The 23,787-nt window shown below is 32.3% G+C and overlaps 7 protein-coding genes across 7 annotated transcripts; all 7 read left to right on the top strand.

The window, feature by feature from the left end:
• The first annotated feature begins 578 nt into the window (after positions 1-578).
• Positions 579-2,634, top strand: LOC124913643 (2-hydroxyacyl-CoA lyase-like). Its single transcript, XM_047454051.1, has 2 exons — positions 579-2,048; positions 2,123-2,634. The coding sequence occupies exons 1-2, from the start codon at positions 657-659 to the stop codon at positions 2,435-2,437; spliced, it is 1,707 nt and encodes a 568-aa protein (XP_047310007.1). The 5' UTR covers positions 579-656; the 3' UTR covers positions 2,438-2,634.
• Positions 2,635-7,608: 4,974 nt separating this feature from the next.
• Positions 7,609-9,903, top strand: LOC124913892 (LEAF RUST 10 DISEASE-RESISTANCE LOCUS RECEPTOR-LIKE PROTEIN KINASE-like 2.1). Its single transcript, XM_047454326.1, has 3 exons — positions 7,609-8,458; positions 8,543-8,581; positions 8,665-9,903. Exons 1-3 carry the CDS (start codon positions 7,711-7,713, stop codon positions 9,795-9,797), a joined length of 1,920 nt encoding a protein of 639 aa, XP_047310282.1. The 5' UTR covers positions 7,609-7,710; the 3' UTR covers positions 9,798-9,903.
• A 1,656-nt stretch (positions 9,904-11,559) lies between these two features.
• On the top strand, positions 11,560-11,907 carry LOC124916108 (PR5-like receptor kinase). Its single transcript, XM_047456842.1, has one exon. It carries the CDS (start codon positions 11,560-11,562, stop codon positions 11,905-11,907), a length of 348 nt encoding a protein of 115 aa, XP_047312798.1.
• A 3,326-nt stretch (positions 11,908-15,233) lies between these two features.
• LOC124913891 (LEAF RUST 10 DISEASE-RESISTANCE LOCUS RECEPTOR-LIKE PROTEIN KINASE-like 1.4) lies at positions 15,234-19,725 on the top strand. Its single transcript, XM_047454324.1, has 4 exons — positions 15,234-16,101; positions 18,198-18,245; positions 18,323-18,682; positions 18,759-19,725. Exons 1-4 carry the CDS (start codon positions 15,279-15,281, stop codon positions 19,613-19,615), a joined length of 2,088 nt encoding a protein of 695 aa, XP_047310280.1. The 5' UTR covers positions 15,234-15,278; the 3' UTR covers positions 19,616-19,725.
• On the top strand, positions 16,317-17,747 carry LOC124913894 (LEAF RUST 10 DISEASE-RESISTANCE LOCUS RECEPTOR-LIKE PROTEIN KINASE-like 2.1). The gene is made up of 2 exons (XM_047454328.1): positions 16,317-17,073; positions 17,706-17,747. The coding sequence occupies exons 1-2, from the start codon at positions 16,317-16,319 to the stop codon at positions 17,732-17,734; spliced, it is 786 nt and encodes a 261-aa protein (XP_047310284.1). The 3' UTR covers positions 17,735-17,747.
• On the top strand, positions 17,290-18,115 carry LOC124913893 (LEAF RUST 10 DISEASE-RESISTANCE LOCUS RECEPTOR-LIKE PROTEIN KINASE-like 2.1). Its single transcript, XM_047454327.1, has one exon. The coding sequence runs from the start codon at positions 17,305-17,307 to the stop codon at positions 18,094-18,096; it is 792 nt and encodes a 263-aa protein (XP_047310283.1). The 5' UTR covers positions 17,290-17,304; the 3' UTR covers positions 18,097-18,115.
• Positions 19,726-21,554: 1,829 nt separating the features above from the next.
• LOC124916655 lies at positions 21,555-22,137 on the top strand. Its single transcript, XM_047457404.1, has one exon. It carries the CDS (start codon positions 21,659-21,661, stop codon positions 22,079-22,081), a length of 423 nt encoding a protein of 140 aa, XP_047313360.1. The 5' UTR covers positions 21,555-21,658; the 3' UTR covers positions 22,082-22,137.
• The last annotated feature ends 1,650 nt before the right edge of the window (positions 22,138-23,787 follow it).

The raw sequence follows: 23,787 nt of genomic DNA, 5'->3' as shown, positions 1-23,787 counted from the left end.
TAATTAATTGAAATATCTACAATAAAATTAATAATTTGAGATTAAACTTTAAAATTCACAACTATTTCAAAGCCTCTTTATTCTTTCAATTTAATTAGAAGCTGGCAAAGTCTATTATTTATTTCTCCATAGATTATCATAACATTCTAGACTTTTCATACATCATTTTCATAAAATAATAATATATATCAACATAACATAAGACAAAATATATGGTGAGTTATAGGTTAAATTAATTTAATTTTTGGTAATAATTAATAAATTAAGTTAAATCCTAATATATACAGGCAGGTGCCGTGTTTTTTTAATCATTTGTATATTTAAATCCTAGTCAACAACGTGCCAAATAAGGTTTCCAAGAGCAATTTCGATTTTGATTCTCATAACAAGTTAATTATTTGACTCAATATATATATTATATTATTTTTTAAATAAAAAATAATTTTTAATGCCCATAGGCCATATTTGAGTTATATATATTTTTCTTATTAAATTGTCTTAGAAAATTTAGTTTAATATAAATAATCCATTATAAAAATTGATATTAGGAAACTATAAAAGCATCAATCTTGGAGATATAAAAGTATTGAGTTCTTCAATTTGTAAGCCATCTTCTTCAATTGAATATTTTGGGTGGTGGGTTCAGTTCCATTTCCATGGCGGATTCATCCACACTCATCGATGGTAACATCATGGTTGCTAAAGCCTTGGCACGCGCTGGCATTGATAGAATGTTCGGCGTCGTAGGAATTCCAGTAACATCTCTAGCCAATCGTGCCGTCGCCTTGGGAATCCGCTTCATCGCCTTCCACAATGAGCAATCCGCCGGATACGCTGCCTCCGCATATGGCTACTTGACTGGAAAACCAGGAGTTCTTCTCACAGTATCCGGCCCCGGCTGCGTCCACGGCCTCGCTGGTCTCTCTAATGCTGCCATCAATTGCTGGCCGATGGTCATGATTTCCGGATCTTGCGATCAGAAGGATTATGGCCGGGGAGACTTCCAGGAGCTTGATCAGATTGCTGCGGCAAAACCCTTCTCGAAATTCTCCGTGAAAGCGACGGATATTCGTGAAATCCCTAATTGTGTCTTCCAGGTCGTTGATCAGGCGGTGTCCGGTCGTCCAGGAGGATGTTATTTGGATCTTCCGACTGACGTTCTTCATCAAACTGTAACTGAATCGGAGGCCGAGAAATTGCTATCTGATGCAGAGAATTCCAGAAAACGAGGAGAAATTAAGTCAGTCGGAGGTTCTGAGATTGCGAAAGCTGTTTCTCTCCTTCGGTCTGCTGAGAGGCCTCTGATTGTATTTGGTAAGGGAGCTGCTTACTCTAGAGCTGAAAATGAATTGAAAAACTTGGTTGAGTCTGCAGGAATTCCTTTCCTGCCCACCCCAATGGGGAAAGGTTTATTACCCGATCAGCACGAGCTGGCTGCAACTGCAGCCAGGTCTCTTGCGATTGGAAAATGTGATGTGGCTCTTATAGTTGGTGCTCGGCTGAATTGGCTGCTGCACTTTGGGGAATCACCCAAATGGTCTAATGATGTTAAATTCATATTGGTTGATGTAAGTAAGGAAGAGATAGAACTTAGGAAGCCTTATCTAGGATTGATCGGAGATGCAAAAGAAGTTTTGTCATCGATCAACAAGGAAATTAAGAACAACCCGTTCTGTTTGGGGAAGAGCCATCCTTGGGTGGAGGCCATAGCAAAGAAGGCGAAGGAGAATGTGTTGAAAATGGAGGCACAATTGGCAAAGGATGTGGTTCCATTTAATTTCTTGACACCAATGAGGATTATTCGGGATGCAATTCTTGGAATTGGCAGTCCTGCTCCAATATTGGTGTCTGAAGGAGCAAACACCATGGATGTGGGTAGAGGAGTTTTGATTCAGACAGAGCCAAGGACTAGGTTAGATGCAGGTACTTGGGGTACAATGGGAGTTGGTTTGGGTTATTGCATTGCTGCAGCCGTGGCTTCACCTGATAGGCTTGTTGTGGCTGTTGAAGGTGATTCTGGATTTGGTTTTAGTGCAATGGAAGTTGAGGTATTTTTAACTTGCATTAATTAATTTCCATTACCATAAACATGTATTGAAGTATGTTGAGAAAACATTTGCAGACTTTGGTTCGATATCAGCTACCAGTAGTGGTGATAGTGTTCAACAATGGGGGTGTTTATGGTGGGGATAGGAGGAACCCTGAAGAAATCTCGGGGCCTTTCAAGGACGATCCAGCACCTACATCTTTTGTCCCTGGAGCTGCATATCATGTCCTAAGCCAGGCCTTTGGAGGGAAAGGGTACCTTGTGGGAACACCCGACGAGCTCAAGTCTGCACTCGATATATCCTTTTCTGAGAAGAAGCCAGCCGTTATAAACGTTACAATTGACCCCTATGCTGGTGCTGAAAGTGGGAGGATGCAGCACAAGAATTGATGAGCTTCGATTGCTTTCGCTTTGGCAATCAACATCTGTTTTTTTCTTCTTCTTGGTTATTCTATTGAGTAAGTAGAACAACTACCAATAATAATAAGAATTGTGTACTTATACATTATTGGACTTGTTTATTCAATTAGGATATTTTTTTTTAAACATAACATTGTCCATCCCTTTTTTGGGGTTAGTTTCCATGACTCGACCCTACCTAAGGGCTATGTCCTACTTCAGTTATTTGAGCCTCAAAGTAGGATTATCAATTTTAAGGCACATGGTACCACTTTACTTCTATAATTTGCCCAAATTACAAAAGGGTCATAACTCATATAATTTTAAGGCATTTTAACATGGTTATATCAAAGAAAAATATTTCATAGAGATTAAACAAATTTAATAATATTATAAATGAAATATATAGTATATGCTTCTTATGCTTATAACTTGTAGCATCAATCTAATACACAATGATGTTATTATTATATTTAATAAAGCTAAAGTACTAAATGAGTTATATTAGAGGTTTTCAAGGGCAAGACTATTATAGTTTGTATGTTAAATGTATAGGTTTCGTGGTGTAGTTGGTTATCACGTCAGTCTAACACACTGAAGATCTCCGGGCGAAGCCATTTTTTGAGTTAATTTACTATTTAGAGCGGTTTAAACCGGTCGAAGTCATTTTTTTTCTTCATTTTCATGCACTTAATTATAAATATGTTATATACACCCATTTGAAAATTGAAGTATTGAGTTAATTTACTATTTATAGATTCTATTTTTGAGTTGCTTTAGTACAATACTTGATTAATTGTTAAATGTATAGGTTTCGTGGTGTATAATAGTCTTTTCAAGGTCAAGACTATTATAGTTTGTATGTTAAATATATAGGTTTCGTGGTGTAGTTGGTTATCACGTCAGTCTAACACACTGAAGGTCCCCGGGCGAAGCCATTTTATTTTGTTAATTTACTATTTTTATTTTGTTAATTTACTATTTAACAAAAAAAATAGTAAATATGTTATATACACCCATTTGAAAATTGAAGTATTTAGTTAATTTACTATTTATAGATTCTATTTTTGAGTTGCTTTAATACAATACTTAAAAGTAATTGTTTCTCTTTGGTGCACAATATTGATTTGTATTATTCTTGTTATGCTTACACTATGATAATGCAACTCATTTTAAAAAATATATATAAAAACCATCTTATTTCTAAATACATAAATGAACCATTCACGGTCAAACCTTGCACAGATGCAGAAAAAAAGAAGTGAAATGCAAATGTCACAAACAATTAAGTCCATATCTGAATTTGCATTGGCCTCTAAGTGAACAAAACATTATAAATTAAAAGTACTTAAATCAAATGTAACATATTTAAGTTAAATTTAATCTAATTAAGACAATGAGAGGAAGCTCAACATGTCCCTTGAAAGTTGAGGAGATCAATATTGTTACCTTCCGATAGATAACGTAACAAAAATTGAAATAGAAAAATTATACGGGTGGATCGACGTGTGTCTATGCCTCTTTTTAAAAATTAGAGAATTAAGTAATGAATTATATTGAAAAAATAAAAAATTGAGGTTAATGTAAATTTGCTACTGTTTTATTATTAATCATGAAATAGTTTTGATATTAATTAAAAAAAAAAGTAATTAATTTTTGACTGCTATCTATTAGCTTTCAAGTAAGTACAACAAATATAACATAAGAAATCATATCTTATAACCAACTATTATGTTGTTTCAATTTTTTGATGAAGGAATACTATACAGTGTAAGAATATTAAATAAATAAAAATTTGTTATAAGATTATATTAATTAATAGTATAGCATTGATAGAGTTAGAGAACACAAATAAGAACCAAGAAGACTAGAGAACATAAATAGGAAAAATTGAATTAGGTGATGAAAGAAGACTAATGAACACAAATAACTAAAATCTTAAAATCTAGTGACATTAAAATAAAAATTAAAAAAGTATAAGACTCAAAACTTAAGTAATCCAGATGAACACAAAAATGTTGATTCCTTTGTTGGAAGAATTAACTTCAATTTAATCATTGGATATGGTTAATTTGTACTATATTAAATTTTGTAATTTTGTATTTTTGTGATTTAAAATATTTTAAAAGAAAGTGTACACAAATATCATTTAATGTTTTTTAAAAAATAAAATAAAATGTTGAAAGTGTTATTTTCTTTTAAAATATTATTATGGGGTAGTTATCGTGCTTTAAACTTATTTCTCATAAAGTATACAATTAAACATTGCACGACTATGATTGTGTCGTGTTCAAATTGACACATCAAAATTCGACAACCTCCTAATGTTCCCCTTTTCCGATCATTTTTGTATTATAATAAATAAAATTAAAGGAACTAATTTTATATAAAAATAATAGTATGTACAACTCATTTCAAATTATGTTATTAAGTTATTTTGTATTTTTAGTTTCTGGACATCTTAAAACATTTATTTAATGAATCTTTTAATATTTTATTTATTAAATTTTGATTTATAAATAAATAAAGAATAAGAAAATAAAGGAGATTTATCTAATAGAAAATGGGGAATAATGATTTGAGTTTCATTCAATCCGAACCAACAAATAAAGCATCAAAAGTTAAGAACAAAAATGTATACTATTTATAAACCCTATTTATAAAAACAATTTTTTTAACTAATTAATTTATTTATTTATTTTAACAATTTAAAGTATATATCAAATTAACTTCTATCTATATTTATTATGAATAAGTCAAATCAAAATTAAGTTTGAAGGAAAAATATCAATAAATTTGTGATATAATCAAAATATTATTTTATTTAAGTTAATATTAGAATAAAATATAAAAAGAGTGTTTTTATAAAAAAAAAAAAATATTTGTTATTGTTTAATCATTTAAACTCAAGATAAATGGAGAGAGACTCGATGCAATATAAATAACTTTGCGCACAGAGATTCTTTATCACATGTACCCTTATCCAAAGTGTCTCTCAGTTACTCTCCATATCATCAATATTAATGTCCATGTACATTTAAATTTAATAACCTCTAATAGAATATTAACAAAAAAAAATAAAGTGCCAAAACATATTTTAGAAAAAGTTTAAACAAAAATTATTAAATAATTATATTTTCAAAAATATTAAATTGAAAATGAAAAATCTAATTAATTTGATTTATTGGAGAAATAACTAAAATAATTGGCTATTTATTTGAATTGATCACTAATAAACTTTGCATTTCCCTTTTTAAATTTAGCGTTTCTCTTTTGAAAAAGATCTTCAAAACCTTTCTTAGTTTATTGTTATCAAATAAGTGAATAAATCAAACTCCTTATCTATATAATTGTATTTTATTAAAAATGTAATATAATATTATTATAAAAAATATTATAACCTTTTATTTTAATTTTAATAAATTACAATACATATAATTTATATAATAACTAATGAATTAAATGTTATAATATATATTTTATTCTTGTACAATTTAATTTAACTTATTAAAAGTTTTAATTATAATAAATTAATTTACATAGATTAGTAAATAAAATAAAATAATATATATATATATATATATTTGTATTTTGTTTGCTTACAGTTTTCTTACTTAAATCTATTATTTTCTCTAGTAAATCATAACACTAATAAGTTAAAGAGTTTTTCATAGTTAGAGTTTAAAGTATTATTATTATATATATATATATTAAAAATGTAATATAATTATTAATAAGAAAATAATTAATATAAATATTAAATTTAAAATCATAAAATTACCAATAAAAATAATAATTGTAAATAGTCATGTGCCCTTGATTACCAAAAAATTGACTCATTCACCAAAATTGTGTAGTGTATGTTAGTGTTGAGAGTTGAGAACGATAAGACACTGCTGGGCAGATCTATAATTATTTAGAAAAAAAATGTTTTTACTTATAAATAAAAGTTTTTTATCTGATATAATTACTTTTTTCTCTTTTTTAAAAGGAAAATTTTGTTTAAAAATTTGTTTGAAAAAATTTGGAGTTGGATTTATGTTTCCACCAAATTTTTTTATTTATTTTCAAATATTTTGTTCAAATATTAATTTAAATTATAAAATATTTAATTATATATATAATAGTGAATCCTACCTAGTGACCCCTATTCGACCTGACCACTTTGAAAAAAAAATAAGGGAAAATAAAAATAGGTTGAACCAAATATATTTTAGTCATAATAAAATAAAACCAACTGAAATAAGTTGGAATGCAGTTTACCCGACTAAAAAAAATACTTTTTAAATATTAATTTTATGTATGAAATTAATTAATATATATATATTTTTTTAAATTTTATTATTTTTTTAGTTGAAAATTTCAGAAAATATTAAAAACGTATTTTTATGACTTTCTATACATAAGTATATTATATATCATCAAGACAACAATACACACCGGAATTAGTAAGGAGCAAATAACATTATATGTAATATAAGTTTTGTTTGCTCCGTCATTAATTAAAATATTTTTTTTTATTTTTTATTATAATTTTTATAAAACCTATATCGACCCTAACTATAGTATTAACTAGTTCAATGTAACATTTGTTTATTTCTATTTCTATTTAATATTTAGTTGGTTTAATGCTCATTCTTTTCATATTTTGTTTTATTGTTTTAAATTTGTAAATAAATATCTCATTAATAAGGAAACTTAAAATTGATATATATTTTTTTAAAACGTTTAGTTTTGATTTTATTTTGAATTACGAACTAATTCTTGTGATTTAAACATATATTCTACATACACACTCAACTAATTTAAAGTTGATGGATTCAAACCAAAAACATTAAAAAACGAGAGAATTCGTCTTTTATTGTCATATATTTATTTAATAATTCAACTATTATAACTAAAACACTTCGTTTTAATCAATTAAGATATACTTAATTTGGAATTATTTATTTAAATAATTAAAAATATGTCAAAATCTTTTTTTTAATCTATTTTGGGTAAATTATATATTAGATTTAATTTCAATGAAAATAATATAATAATTAAGTAAAAGTTGAAGTATTAAATGGTTTGAATTGATTGTTCAATCCTAATTGATTTACAGTTGGCATTGAAAAGAAAGAAAAAAAAAAACACAACAAAAAGATCACTGGCGTTGACTTCTGGTCGCCGACGGAGACCAGAGACCGGAGACCAGCTCCACACAAAGTTCATATGACAGACATTTCTCTACCAGTAGATTTCTCTATACGAGGAAGAAGAAGATGTTGGATCGCTGCTTCTTCCGACTTCTATCGATAATCCTACTCGTAGTCTCTGTAATCTCACATGCCAATTCCCAAAACAATCTATACGAAGACTGCAAAAAACAGTTTCAATGCGGGAAAATCGCCGATTTAGGTTATCCTTTCTGGGGTGGAAACCGGCAAGAATCATGCGGCCATCCTTCGTTCAAGCTCAATTGCACCACCGCCGATTCTCAACCCACAATCACGATTCAATCATGGGATTACCGAATACTCGACATCAACAACCCATCAAAATCCATCACCGTCGCTAGAAACGAATTCGTCGACAACAGTACCTGTCCAACAAGTCCCCAAAACGCAACCTTAGATAACACCCTTTTTAATTACGCCGCCGACGTCGCCAATTTGACTCTTTACTATGACTGTATCGAACTGAAAAACAACACCTGCGATACCGCCGCTAATAACACCAGTTTTAATTTCTACGTATCAACTTCAGCTTCCAATAGGACCAATACCGTCCTCGGATGCAATTCCTCTGCAATTGTTCAGGTGAATCAGACGTCCGGCGAGGCTCTGCTCAGCAATTCATCGTCAATTGAGGTGACGGAGGCTATAGACAGCGGGTTTGGGCTTGTCTGGTCGGCTAACGATGAGGCGTGTAGGAATTGTGTTAAATCAAAGGGAGTATGTGGCTCGAACGCGAACAACGCTGGTGCGTTTATCTGTCATTGTCCTGATGGTGATGATAGCGAGATATGTGGTATGCTTCCGCCTGCAATCTCTTACATTGTTTTGTTTCAGAGTGAATGAAAACTAGCTTTACGAATTGATTGTATTTGAACAGGATCAAACAGGTTTCCTCTTGGGATGACATTAGGTATAGGTAAGATATACCAAAACTGCAATTTTCAAATAATCCTACATTGCTCTAAGTTAATCATTGCTCTATATCTTGATCTTTTCCAGGACTTCCAATTATTCTTCTCCTTGTATTAGGAATAATCTTAGGAGTCTACTTTTTCAAAAGAAAAAGAAATGGTAAGACCACGAGGTCCACGACAGCTGCTATTGTAGCAGGCAATACAAATGTTGAGCAATTCATGAAAAACTATGGTGCCAATGTTCCAAAAAGGTATAGCTATCGCCAAATTGAAAAGATTACCAAATCATTCGTCGATAAACAAGGCCAAGGAGGTTTCGGGACTGTATACAAAGGGAAGTTACCAAGCGGGCAACTTGTGGCAGTGAAGCTCCTCAAGGAAGAAGGAGGGGATTCACGTGATTTTATGAATGAAGTCGAGAGCATTAGTGTGACTTCCCACGTCAACGTGGTTTCTCTTTTGGGTTTTTGTTACCAAGGTAAGAAACGAGCTCTAGTCTATGAGTTCATGCCAAACGGTTCGCTAGACAGGTTTATCTGCGATGACCCGAGTCTTCGGTTGGAATTGAAACTATTGTATCAGATTGTGATTGGGATTGCCCGCGGACTAGAGTATTTGCACCAGGGCTGCGCCACTAGGATTGTCCATTTTGACATAAAACCACATAATATTCTTCTAGACGAGGAATTCTGTCCAAAAATATCTGATTTTGGATTGGCCAAACTTTGCAAGAAGAGACAGAGCACAATGTCCACTATGGATCAACGGGGAACAATTGGGTACATTGCCCCGGAGGTATCTTCTAGAGCGTTTGGGAAGGCTTCTCACAAGTCCGATGTCTATAGCTATGGGATGATGGTTCTTGAGATGGTGGGTGCAAAAGAGATTAAAGATGATGACCAAACTAGCGAGGTGTACTTTCCCGATTGTATCTACAAAAGAGTCGTGAAGGGAAAGGATCTACAACTTCCAAACGCGACTACTGAGGAGGAAAAGGAGCTTGGGGTAAAGATGATATTGGTTGGGCTGTGGTGCATTCAAATAAATCCATTGCAAAGGCCGTCAATGTGTGAAGTGGTGAAAATGTTAGAAGGAAATGTTGATGCCATGGAAATTCCACCAGAGCCATTCAAATTTTCACCTTCCAGGGCCGTCATTAATGATTCTTCAGACTCATCATCATTATTGTCCGGGATTCAATCGAGAAACCAAGAATAAGGGTTACATTATTTTGGTCAATATTAATTACATTGGTTGTAAGTGACAAACATTTTCTTGGGGTTGATTTTCAATTCTTCTATGAATCAATTAATTTAGAATTGACTTGTAATGACTTGTTCCTAGCAACAGCTTATAAACCAGGTCCCATATTAACACGGTCCACCATTGGTTGGTACATTTACAAACTTGCCAAGTCTAAGTTTCCTCATTAATGATTTCTACAGTTGATTGAAAATACACTCAACTTAGCCCCCTTTTGAATAAGCATATGAATATACTTTTCACAATTTATAACAAAAAATCAAACAATTTCATAAATAAAAATATAAAATAGTAATATCAAAATTTGCTAAAAAAATACTCCATTTAACAAGAAATTATAATTGATAGTAAGACATAAATTATGTTCCGATTTTGATTGTTAGCTCATATTTGGAGTTTTTTTTGTTTGTTGAGCTTAGACTTGATGGTCTTAAACAATGAGACTATATCCTATCATTTTATAGTGAATAATTTAATTGGAGAGAAATTTGTAAAATCTTCAAAATCTTCGTGAAACACCATGAGCAACAGGACGTTGAGGTCCGAAATTCGAAGTGAATTTGGAATTTGCCTTTTCCTAGTCTCATGAGAAGCAATTGAGTGAGATATTTGAGGGAAAAAAAATCCATGCAATTTTTTATGAAATGGATAGGCGATTAAGCATAACAAAAAAATCATTACAATTGTGAAAAAATAACACAAATAATACCAGTTTAATGTGTGCGAAAATCTTAAAAAAAAGGTAATAAAGGGTAACGAGCTCTCCAACTGAAATATAAGGTTAGGATATATAATGTTACAACTTGACGCTTTTATGCGGCTGCAGGGCAATTCTCAACAACATAAATAATAGCTTCGACTGTGCAGGATCCGACAACAACGTTAATATTTCGAATAATTCATACTTACAAACTTCGTTGATATTGACCATAGGAGACGCGGTCAAGTCCGGGTACAATTATTCTATTGATGTTCAAGTGAATAAAACATCCGGTCGTTTCTTTGCTCAGAGATTCGCCAACAATAGGGGTGAAGGCGGCCCTAGAAAACGGGTTTGGGTTGGTATGGTCAGCTAATAATGTGGCTTGTGACATCTGCATCGGGTCGAATGGGCGATGTGGGTCAAGCTCGAGCGGCAGCGGGTTGTTTGTCTGTCATTGCATCGATGGTGATTATGCAGAGACATGTGGAAATATCAATAACAGAAGTGAGTAAGTTCAATTCCATCTAAAACGCTTTAAATTGAAAAAATGATCGTATTAATATTAATGTTAATCTAATTGATTGAATTGTGTTTCATTGAAAAGAAATTATTGACAGATTTCCTCTTGGTATAACATTGGTTATAGGTAAGTAAGATTTTGCTTATATTTTCTATTTAATATGATCATTAACATTTGAAATTATAAAATTACAGCATATAAAATCAATTTTTTCATCTATTTTCCAGGACTTCCCATTATGCTCCTGATCATAGTAACAATAATCTTAAGAGTCTACATTTTGAAAAGAAAGGGTACTAGGGAAACCCCGGTTGATCAATTCATGAGGAACTACGGTGCTAATGTTCCAAAAAGGTATAGCTACCACCAAATTGAAAAGATAACCAAATTGTTCATCGATAAACAAGGCCAAGGAGGTTTCGGGGCTGTATACAAAGGGATGTTACCAAACGGGCAACTTGTGGCATAAGTCTGATGTCTATAGCTTTGGAATGATGGTTCTTGAGATGGTGGGAGCGAAAGAAGTTAAAGAAGATGACCAAACTAGCGAGGTGTACTTTCCCGATTGTATTTACGAAAGAGTCGTGAAGGGAAAGGATTTAAAACTTCCAAACGCGACTACTGAGGAGGAAAAGGAGATGGGGGAAAAGATGATATTGGTTGGGTTGTGGTGCATTCAAATAAATCCATTGCAAAGACCTTCAATGGGGGAAGTGGTGAAAATGTTGGAAGGAAGTGTTGAAGCCATGGAAATTCCACCAAAACCATTCCAATTTTCACCTTCCAAGTCCATGATTAATGATTCTTCAGTCTCATCATCTTCATTGTCTCAGATTCATTAATGAATCAAATATTACTTTACCTTAAAGCATTGTAAATTAGAATAAGAAATGTCATATTAGAATCAATATATTTTGAACATGTATTAATAGAGTAGAGAAAAATACAATAAGAGTGATAGGGGAGGGAATTTGAGAGAGAGAATGGGGAAGGAATGATGTGTCACTGTATCACTGGTTGGAAAAATGATAAAAAGGTAAGAAGAGAGAAAATTTTTGTTATTTTTTTGGCAAATGAACCACGTCATTTCTTTTAAAATTTTCTCTCCCAATCATTTTTAATACAATAATATATATGATAATAAATAATTAGATATTAATATTCTCTATTTAATTCTAGTTATCTAGTTCGGATAACTTTATATTATTTTTTCCGTTGGTGAACCTTTGTTTTATTGTGTTTTTAATTGTTACTCTCAAATGGGGATTAAACTCTTATATTTTATATTTTTTTATCGTTATACTTAAACGACTTTCATTCTTATAATATTATTGAATTAATAATTTTTTAAAATAAATTAATTTTCAAACTAAATATTTAAATTAGTTATTTAATTATGAGATTTTCTTAACTAGTTGTATTATTGGATGGGATTTTTCTAATTAATCAAATGTCAAAGTTTAGATATGAATTTACACATTTTTTAACCAATTAAAGTAATTTAAATAATTATAATGATCTTAAGAAATAAGAGTAGTGATGGTGGAAGTTATTCAAGTTTCCATAATTTATTAAAAAAAAAAAAATACAATTTTTCTAGAAGGTTAAATTGAGTGTAGGTATAACTGGAAATTTTATATTTCTGAAATAAGTTTTTGATATGTAGGTCAGTGGGTCCGATCTGATTCTAATATCAATTAAATATAAATTAGTTTTTAAAAAAATGACAAATAATTTCAGAAATACAAGCAATCATATTTCGTACCAATTTTAAAATTATTAGACTAAGATCATTATTTAATTAAAATGAAGTTATAAATATATGGAGTAAAATGACCAAAAGTCAATCTCATTAAACATAAATAATCATATAGTTGTTGGAAGAGAGTAGTTGAGTTACATCATTTAATGATATAAATCTTGTTATTAAGCTTAATAGTCAAACTTTCATTTATTATCCAAACAAATACACAATAATTAGGGAGGGTAATAGGGCAGTTCGAACCGGGAAATACATTTATTATCCTCGCCACGTTCGGTTTTGTTCAGTTTCGGGGAATCCTCGCAGGCACCGTTAATAAAATTATAGTGAATAAATAAACATATTGGTGATTTAATATATTTAATTATGTTTTATAGTGTTCGGGGCATATTCGAGATGAGATCGGGGCTGGTTGAGACGGGGGACACAAATATCATCCTCACCTCATTCCCATTCAGTTTTGGGAAAAATCGTCCCAAACAGGACAATTTGGTTCGATTTTCGTGGAACGATTTTAAATTGGCGTCCTTAACCATAATAATATTGATTCCTAATTAATATTTTTTTTAAGAAATAATACTTATATTTTAGTTGATTAATTATCACGAAATGTCATTTCAAGAATATCTTATCTATCTATATATATATATAATGATGCTTAATTTTGAAAGTGTCCAGATTACCGGGTCGAGAGTTGTAGTTAATTTGGATATATATGTGAGAGTAAATGGATACTTGAATATGATTCTGTGTTGACCAGCTCATAAACTTAAAACGGTTAAAAACAAAATTAAAAATGCTATAAGTATGTTTCAAACTAGCAACCTAACATAATAAGTATAACTTCTTAACCAACTAAGTTAATAACACTTTATATTTTAATTATATGTTATTACTCAAAATTAAGTTAAATTTAACCTACACAATACTTAAACATTAGAGTATTATAGGAATGTGTGGAATAAAAAATTTAATTTTTTCTATCCTATTAGATTTTCAAACTAATTATAGAATAACATATAATTTCATAAAAAAAAAATAGTTCTCAATATTTATCATTACTCTAAACATTATTCTCATTAAGATTAAACAAACTCTTAAATTAGTTAATTAAACAACAATTTATTAGTTGACTAAGATTATATACACTCCAAATCATGTATTCTTCCTTAAATATAAATATTTGACTTAGTCATCAACAGAAATAGCATCTTTATTTATATTTTGGGCCATGGATGATTATTTTTTAGACTAGCACAATTCTCATTTAATTGTGTTCTTAGATAAAATAATTAAAATTGAGAAACTTGGTCAATAATTAGGTAATTTCAACATACTACTTACTACAGATGATTAAGACTTTTTATTTATTTTTTTAAAACTAAAATTTATCCAAAGTTAACATGATTTCAAACCCAATGAACTTAAAATAACATAGTTAATGACATTTGATCATCGGTCTAGTAATTTCATTAGCTGAACTAGATATAGAAGAAAATTAAACATTATGGAGACTTAATTCTATAATAGAGTTTAATTTTTGGTATGATATAAACAAGTGTCACCCGTATGAATAAGACGTCGTGCGTTAATAAGATATGAATAGTTTCATGTGAGGTATTCATACAAATTGTTTATTAAGATGATTTCATATATTTTTTTATTGGAAAATTTTTTGAAAGTCAAAGATTTTATCTAAGATCTCATTCTTTGAATGAAGCGTTATTCATGTTGAAATTCTAACGAATGATATATGCATGAAAAATGTTATATTATGACTAGTTGTATGTGTCACGAAGATGTCGAATCGGCAACTCATTTATTTTTACATTGTCGAGGGGTGACTAATATTTGGAGTCTTTTGTGAAATATTACTGTGATTCATTGGGTGATGCCCGAGTCTTTTCATAGTTGCTGAGAAGTTTGGATTATTGCGGTTGACATGACATATTTACATATTTGGGTTACCATCCCAATTATTTTTTGGTGTGCTATCTAGTTGGAGAAAAATCATTGAACTTTCAATGATCGTAGTCGTACTATTTGTATAATTCATAATACTATTATTATGACGCACTTTGAGAATCGTTCAGGAAAACCAGTAGAGTCTATCGTGCAATTAATCGTTATTCTCGATGATTTACGAGCTTGATAACTTATTAATTACCGTTTTCTTTTTTTTTTTCATGTCATGCTTAAACGATTTTTTTCATTTTTAGTATACATAAACTTTTTTTTTAAACAAATTCAAAATATTTAAAAAAAAAATTATAAAGTTTATTAGGAAGGCTATCATCATCAAGAAATTGCTAAGAAAAAGATGTCAGCTCATTTCCTTCATTTGTTTTCTTTTGCATTTGCTCCAACTACCCACTAAACTACTCTATTCTGTAATTATCTATCACTCTTCTTCTTCTCCGGTCTGCTAAACCTTCCATCGCCACCGGTCCGATGAATTCTCAACCGGTCAATAAACGTCTCCACCTTCTCTCTGTAATACTTCTTATGCCCCTGTTTTCAATCTGTATCATCAATGGCTACCCGGACCCGGATATCTGTACCACTACTTTCACCTGCGGTAACATCACTGACATAGGATATCCCTTCCGGAGCTCCACCCAACCGGAATCCTGCGGCTATCCCGGTTTGCTTCTCACTTGTCAAGACAACAACTTTACCACCATTAAGATCAACAATCTGTCTTTCCGGGTTCTAAATATCAACCCGGATACCCAAATTATGAAGATTGCCAGAACCGACATCATGAACTCGAGCTGTCCACTGGAAATGATCAACACGACCCTGGATACTTCTCTATTCCAGTTTCTTCCAGGGATTAACAATATGAATCTAACCTTTCTTTACAACTGCCTCGATTTGCCCCCATTCCCGGGTATCAAACCGGTTTCGGGTTGCCAGATCAGTACTTACGATGTCTACGTTATGCCTGGAACAATTGACCAGGGTAGTTGTGAGAATAGTGTGATAGTTCCCGTTTCGGGTGTTGGATTTATGGACGACAATTCAACTTTGGATGCGGGTCAGGTTCTCCGTAATGGGTTTCAGATCAAGTGGACTGTTGATACGGCCATTTGCGGTAATTGCACCAAGTCTAACGGACGGTGTGGGCAAGATCCTGTAGAGAATAATAAAACCATATGTTATTGCCCCGACCCGCCTTTTTATTCTGACAGCTCTTGTGTTGTGGCCGGTAGAGACACATCACCGCCGGAGGGGACCCCACCCGCACCCGCACCGCCGCCTCCCCAATTGGGTAAGTTTTTCTTTCTGTTCTTACCATGTTTGATTGAAAAGGTTAAAAAGTGAGATAATCAATAGATTGAGATAAAATTAAGGATCCTTTGAGCTGTCTTTTCTCCATACCAGGACAATACAAAGGTATTTTTTCCAATTTACATTGACCCATTTGGAATTATCAAATCTTGAACCAATTCCATTCACTCTCATCCCATTTCTTCATGAAAAATTATGTCTTTCGTATCAGTTGTTGCCATATCCATTCTTTTGTTGAATCTTCCATGTCCTGTTTTTTCAAACGACCAAAGATACTTGAACTGCTCTTCATCGTTGAGCTGTGGGAACATCACCAACCTAATGTACCCTTTCTACGGACTAAACCGCGCCAACTACTGCGGCCAACCAGGATTCAAGCTCGATTGTCAAAATGAAGTACCTTTCATTAAAATTGGTTCAAACCAATACAAATACAGAGTCGTGGATTCAAATCCCTTACAAAGGATCATTACCGTTACTAGAAACGACTACTGGGAAACCACATGCCCATTAGATTTCATTAACACCACGTTTGATCCCTATCCGTTTCACTACATTGCCGGGTTCTGGAACTTGACTCTCTTCTACGGCTGCATTTTCAATAACTGGCCTATCCAGGGTCTGACGACAGGGAATGTCTGTTTAATTAATGACACGACGGTTAACATGTTCTATTCGACAACGACAAGGGAGATTGGACCCGGATTGGGGAAATGTAACAGCTCGGTTATCGTGCCGGTGCAGGGGAAAGCGGCGCTGGCAGTGAACGAGAATAAGACGACGGTTGGGAAGGCGATAGAAGAAGGGGTGGAGGTTTTTTGGGATGAAGATGTAGATAAGTGTACAATTTGTCTACAATCGGGTGGGGTTTGTGGGTTTAATTGGACTCAATCTCTCTTTTCTTGCTTCTGCTATGATCATCCATCGTCAACATCATGCCCTACTAGACCCGGTAAAGTAATCCCTCTTTTGTTTGAACATTTGAATTTATTTGATTTGATTAAAATATAAGAAGATTAGACCGGTGCCCACTACGTTCCAATAGAAGGTTCTTCTATTTACGGCATAAAATTCAACTCAATGACCAAAACAGGCAACGATTAATTACAGAAATACAGAGCATCGTCTACTTTCCATTTTACTCACCTCTCTCTCTGGGTAAAGCCTGAATTAGAAATTGAAAATGAATCATACTTGTTTTTCGGCAATCCTAATAGTCTTAAGCCTTCTGATCTCAAAATCAAATGCCCAAAACCAGCAGTATGATACCTGCGGGGAATTGCTTCAATGTGGGAACATCGCCGATTTAGGTTACCCTTTCTGGGGTGGAAACCGGCCGGAGTTCTGCGGCCTTCCTGCGTTTAACCTCAACTGTACCGCCACGGATTCTCAACCCAGAATCACGATCAATTCACACGATTACCATGTACTAGCGATCAACAATGAATCCTGGTCAATCACCGTCATTAGAAACGAATTCTTTGACGATGTTTGTCCAGAGAATCCCGGGAACGCGACCCTCGATACCTCTTTCTTTAATTATGCCGCCGATATCACCAACTTTACCCTTTTCTACGGCTGCAGGACTACAATCCCCAGCAACCAAGTACTGAATAGCTTCGACTGTGAAGGATCCGACAACACCATTTTTACCAATAATTCTTACCTACCAACTTCGCTTATGCCGAACTTAGAAGCCTTAGAAGCCTTAGTCGGCGTTTGCAGTTATTCTATTGATGTTCAAGTGAATAAAACATCCGGCGATGCTTTAAAAAGCAGTCCACCGACGATAGAGCTGAAGGCGGCGTTAGAAAACGGGTTTGGGTTGGTTTGGTCAGCTAACAATACCGCCTGTGAAAGGTGTGTCGGGTCAAACGGGCGATGCGGGTCAAACTCGAGTTCTTTTGTCTGTCATTGCATTGACCGGGATTATGCCGAGACTTGTGGGAATATGGGTGAGCAAACTTTGGGTTAACCCAAAGTTTGGAATTGTTTTTAATACTCTGTTCTTGGCCTTATTTATTTGTTTTCAACTGAGGTTTGAAGTTTGATCAAGAATGTTTTTTTTTAATGTAGGAAGTGATGCATCAAATTCAAAAAAAGGGATGTCCGGCACCCAAATAGGTACATGTTCAATTATTAACTAATCAAACATGGGTTATGAAAAACATTTGTGGCTTGTCTATGTTTGTTTCTTGCAGCCTTATTTATAACTGGGGCCATTCTTGCTGGTATTGGTCTCGGTTGGATCATCTTCGCTTATCGACAACGAAGAAAAAGAAAGGCAGCGGGCGCGACCGCGACGCCCATGTTTGTCCAACAAGACAAGAACAAAGACATTCTTCTTCCGCTTAGGAATGACCCCACATCTACTACTACAACTCCTACTTCTAGTAACTTCTCCAAAAGCATAACCTCTTTTACCTCCTCCAAGACGGAGTTTGGAAGAAGCACTTATTTCGGCACACAAATCTTCTCATACGAGGAACTCGAAGAAGCTACTCAATCTTTCGACGATTCTAGAGAACTCGGTGATGGAGGCTTTGGCACCGTCTACTTTGGTAATTATTATGATGATTCCTTTTTTTTACCTATTGAAGTGAACTTCATGTTTTTTATTCTATCTAATATGGTTAGGTATTCTCCAAGATGGTCGTTCTGTTGCGGTGAAACGGTTATATGAGAACAACTTTAAACGAGTTGAACAATTTATGAATGAAGTTGAGATTCTTACGAGATTAAGACATGTTAACCTTGTCACACTTTATGGTTGCACGTCAAAGAGAAGTCGGGGGCTTCTCCTTGTATATGAATTCATTTCGAATGGAACCGTGGCGGATCATCTACATGGGAAACGGGCTGATTCTGGTTTACTATCTTGGTCAGTCCGGTTGAACATTGCCCTAGAGACGGCCGGGGCACTTGCCTATCTTCATTCATCGGAAATCATACATAGGGATGTCAAGACGAATAATATTCTATTGGACAATGATTTTCGTGTCAAGGTGGCTGATTTTGGGTTGTCTCGGTTGTTCCCTACTAATGTCACTCATGTCTCAACCGCGCCACAAGGTACGCCCGGATATGTTGATCCCGAGTATTATCAGTGTTATCAATTGACTGAAAAGAGCGACGTTTATAGCTTTGGGGTGGTTTTGATCGAGCTTATATCTTCTAAACAAGCGGTTGATACAAATAGGGACCGTCAAGATATCAATTTGGCTAACATGGCTTTGAACAAGATTCAAAGCCATGCATTGGACGAGTTAGTCGACCCTTCTTTTGGATATGAAACGGATGAATCGGTTAGGAGAATGGTGATGTTGGTGGCGCAACTAGCATTTAGGTGCTTGCAACAAGATAAAGATATGAGACCTACTATGGAAGAAGTGTTGATGGAATTGAAACGCATTAAAATTGAAGAACCAAACCAAGAACAAAAACAAGAAGTTGTGGACATTGTGATGGATGATGTCGATTCAAGTCCACTCTGAATGGAAATATTCATATGGGGAGATCGATAAGCAACTCTAATACACACATTTATTTCTAGTGTTTAATAATAGAATTAAAAACATAAAATAAGATGAGATTTTTTCATGTTTTAAGCTCTTTCCTTCACACTTTTTGTTGTTATGTAACTAAAATATTCTATTTTTCTTATTTTCTTGATATGAACATATTAATTATATTAGTTTAATAATATGTTTCTAAGCAGCTTTAGAACCCATTTGTGTGTGAAATAGGCCGTAGAATTCCACAATGGGTCAGACGCAATATGTGGTGGTAATTAATAAATTATATGATAATAAAAAAATTAAATCAAATATTTATTAAAAGTTTGGTGTTCAATTTTAATTTTTAAAGTTAGCCTAACCCATTTAATTTAAAATATTTTTAATATATATAATTTTTTATACAACTTTTGTTAACTGAGGTGAAGTAGTGAGTTGCAACATTTAAATAAATTCAAAGATAATTAATAATAAAGCATTTTTACTAGGCCTATAAAGTAATAATATATTTTTTTAAATATTATAAAAGTCTATTCCATTATCATTAATAATTGGTCTTTAATTAAACTAATATAATGACTTAGTGGAGTGAATAATTAATAAGTTTATAATAAGGTAATTTGCGGAAAAAAATTATCTAATAGATCAAAGGAAAAGAGCATAAATCTCCACTAAAAATAGTCTTAAGTTAAAAATGAATTATGACAGATAATTTTTATAAAAAATAATAATAAAATATTCTGTTTTTATCTAACTAATGGACCACAAATAATAGTAGTACTAGTTTCTCTATTTCTTATCTTTTAACCTACTCTTTATAGATCCACCTTTATTCAATTAGGTCATATTATATAAATTTTTGAATGACTAATTCATTGACTATAAGAAATAATCCTTATTAGTAACAACTTCTTAAAAAAAAATATATTTTTCTTAATTGGTGTATATATAAATCCATCTAATTTATGGCTGAGATCGACTCTAACCTACTTAAAAAATAACCAAACAAAAAAAATTAAGTCATACTCATCTGGGAAATTTGATGAAATGACCTACTTAATGCCTAAATACATAAATGGACCCCGCCTGATAATGTTTACAAAACGGACTCTTTTGTCCTACGAAAAGTATGTAATACCTCGCGCGCCTTATTTACCGTTCAATTACGAGAAATGCAACTCACGCATTTTTATCTAAAACGCATGAGTTGATTAACGCGTTTTAAATGAAAATGCGTGAGTTGCATTTCCCGTAAATGGAAAGTCGAGTAATGCAACTCGCGCATTTTTATCTAAATCGCGTTAATCAACTCACGCGTTTTAAATGAAAATGCGTGAGTTCAAGAAATGTCATTCACGCGTTTCATCTAAAATGCGTTAATCAACTCTCACGTTTTAGATGAAAATGCGTGATTTGCATTTCTCGTAATTGAGCGATAAATCAGGCGCGCGAGGGTATTACAGACTTTTCGCAGGACAAAATGGCTCGTTTTACAAACATTATCAGGCGGGGTTCATTTATGTATTTAGGCCCCCTTAGTAGCACCATTTCATCAAATTTTCCCTCATCTACAACTTACATTCATACTTTCCTATAAAATAAAATAAAATAAAATAAAAAGATTGAAGTCCACCTCAACCTCAATGGTTTAAACAATGATGAGACATAATAATGTTTCTTATAAATTACACTATTACTTAAAAATAGTTTATAAATAATATTAACATCATTAAAATTACATATACGTGTCACAACCTTAAATTAATTTTTAACAGTTTATTTGAAAATGTTTTTTTTTAAAGCAATAAAAAGAGATTAAAGATGAGAAGTTATCTTCAACTGACACGTGTAAAAAGATGACTACTTTCATCCAAAGGAAAGAAAAAAAGCACTCTCCTCTTCCATTCGGTTTCCCTCTCCCTTTCCCCTCCATTTTAAGCCTACTCTCTCTCTTCTGTAATTCACATTTGATATCAAAAAAACAAGCAATTTCAGATCTACATCTCAAATTATTACCTGATCATGCAGAAATTCAAACTTCTAGCGACTCAATGTTCTATAATGAACAGTCCGACTCGAAGCCCAGCATCTAGCCCAGTAATTCATCTCCGTCGCCGTAAAACGTTGCGTACGTTGCTCAGTCGTGGAAGTAGTTCCCGGAGACTTAAGGAATTGCCGGATCCTCCGAAGAAATTGACGAATGTAAGCCATAAATTGAAGGACTTGTTTGTTTCCACCTCATATGATGATGCGATTCCAGATCAGAAGAATAGTAGATCAGTTGTTAATTCAGGAGGAGGAGGTCCGGTGCCGTCAGCTGGCGGTGGTAATAACGGAGTGACGGCGGCGTTTGCGCATACGCCGCCGAGGCCGTTATCGGCGACTTTCCGGCAACGACTTATGAGGAGACCGTTTAGACCTGTACTTGTTGCAATTCCAGAATAGATAACCATTGAAAATCATGTATGTACGGAGAGTTAGTTATGAAAATGTTTTGTTTTTATTTTCTTGTTTTTTATGCATTAAATTAATTTTTGCATTATTAGAAACGTAGTTATTTAGTCGGTTTTTTTATCGAAAAATTTTGTATCGATATTACTAAATTAGAATGACATATATTTAAAAACATTTAAAAATATATTAAAAACATGTATATACTATTAAACCGTGGTCAAGTTCGGTACATGAATTTTCGAACTCGGTTAGGTTGTTTTATAATTATTTTTTGTCAATTTTTGTGAAGTTCGGTACATGAATTTTCGAACAAGTTTAGGTTGTTTTATAATTATTTCCGTCAATTTTTTATAATTTTCTATTTTACACCCCTATTAGAAGAAAAAAAAAATGAAATTTAAATATTTATGATATGTTTGATTCAATTTATAAGCTAATTATTTATGTAACAAGGTAACGTAAAATATTATAATTACACATTCTACATTTAAACCTAACTTTTTTATCTTTATCTCTTGTGATAGAATAAACTGAATTTTATCACACCAATATATAAAAATAAACTAAATTAAACTTACCTTGATGTTTTAAAATTAAGATTATTTAATTGGTTATTTTGTAAATGAAAGAAAGAATTAAATATAAAAATATATGTAGCACAACTTATTAGGAAAATTGTACAGTAAAGCAGTCAAATTATTTTCCCAAGAATAGATACCATAATTAAAGTGAATTGCTTTACACTGAATTCAATTTTGTTACCCTTGATAATTAAATAATTGTAAATATAGTTATTTGGAAACATAATAGGAGTTTTTTAAAATATTAAGAAAACAGTGAGAGTTAGTGAGTGGGTGGGTTATAGATTATTTTGTTTTATGTTTTTTGATAAGGTAATTATTAATTAAATGTTTTGGTTAGTTAGGTGGATAGGACAGAGAGAGGGTGAGTTTTTTTTTTTTGATCTAGATTTAAGATAGTCAAGTGCACAACTCATACTTGTATACCCTTATTTAAATTAGAAAGCTTTTTTTTTTTTTTTAATGAGAATCAAAATAGATAATTTTTAATATTCCCTTAATTGTCTTTATTAAATGTGAGGAATAAATAAAAAGAAGAGTGATTGGTTGGACAATAAAAGAGATAAAAAGGGGGGAAATAGAAGTGTTCTAAAGTTGAATAGTCTCTATCTCTTTCTTTCTTTACATATGGAATTTTTAGACTCCAAGCAATAAGAATCTATACTTTCCTTCATTGCAATTTGGACCACTTTTATACACAAAAACACACACAATATAGGCTTATATCAAAATAATAATAGTGCATGTGTTAAAAAAATTGTTTTATTTTTTTATTTAATTTGTTATATTTTATATTATATTAAAAATATATAATAATTTTATATTATATTTAACAAAACAAAATAATAATAATATCATCTAATTGATTAAATGCTATAATAATATTTATTAAGTTCGTTAACTCTTTTTTACAATAATATAGAACTAATTATAATTTAAACTAAGATAATACATATTTTCAACCCTAAAATTTATAGACTCGATCCGTCTTCATTTTGTTAAAATATGATAAATATCAATTGGATATTCTTACCTAACATCGTTTTCAGACATTTTTATGTCAAATGATAATTTTTTTCATTTTAAATGGGATTAAAAAGTTATGATCTATAGTCT

This window comes from Impatiens glandulifera, chromosome 9 (genome assembly GCF_907164915.1).
Source record: "Impatiens glandulifera chromosome 9, dImpGla2.1, whole genome shotgun sequence".
NCBI classification, from domain to species: Eukaryota; Viridiplantae; Streptophyta; class Magnoliopsida; order Ericales; family Balsaminaceae; genus Impatiens; species Impatiens glandulifera.
This window is presented reverse-complemented; position numbering and strand designations above follow the sequence as displayed.

Bases quoted from the DNA above. Each gene is read 5' to 3' on its own strand.
- LOC124913893 (XM_047454327.1), top strand. From the start codon at position 17,305: ATGAATCATACTTGTTTTTCGGCAATCCTAATAGTCTTAAGCCTTCTG.
- LOC124913894 (XM_047454328.1), top strand. From the start codon at position 16,317: ATGTCTTTCGTATCAGTTGTTGCCATATCCATTCTTTTGTTGAATCTT. The intron at 17,074-17,705 runs GTAAAGTAATCC...CTACGGCTGCAG, and splicing joins ATCATGCCCTACTAGACCCG to GACTACAATCCCCAGCAACC.
- LOC124913891 (XM_047454324.1), top strand. From the start codon at position 15,279: ATGAATTCTCAACCGGTCAATAAACGTCTCCACCTTCTCTCTGTAATA. The intron at 16,102-18,197 runs GTAAGTTTTTCT...TTTTTAATGTAG, and splicing joins ACCGCCGCCTCCCCAATTGG to GAAGTGATGCATCAAATTCA. The intron at 18,246-18,322 runs GTACATGTTCAA...TGTTTCTTGCAG, and splicing joins GATGTCCGGCACCCAAATAG to CCTTATTTATAACTGGGGCC.
- LOC124913643 (XM_047454051.1), top strand. From the start codon at position 657: ATGGCGGATTCATCCACACTCATCGATGGTAACATCATGGTTGCTAAA. The intron at 2,049-2,122 runs GTATTTTTAACT...AAACATTTGCAG, and splicing joins TTAGTGCAATGGAAGTTGAG to ACTTTGGTTCGATATCAGCT.
- LOC124916655 (XM_047457404.1), top strand. From the start codon at position 21,659: ATGCAGAAATTCAAACTTCTAGCGACTCAATGTTCTATAATGAACAGT.
- LOC124913892 (XM_047454326.1), top strand. From the start codon at position 7,711: ATGTTGGATCGCTGCTTCTTCCGACTTCTATCGATAATCCTACTCGTA. The intron at 8,459-8,542 runs GTATGCTTCCGC...GTATTTGAACAG, and splicing joins TGATGATAGCGAGATATGTG to GATCAAACAGGTTTCCTCTT. The intron at 8,582-8,664 runs GTAAGATATACC...GATCTTTTCCAG, and splicing joins TGGGATGACATTAGGTATAG to GACTTCCAATTATTCTTCTC.
- LOC124916108 (XM_047456842.1), top strand. From the start codon at position 11,560: ATGGTTCTTGAGATGGTGGGAGCGAAAGAAGTTAAAGAAGATGACCAA.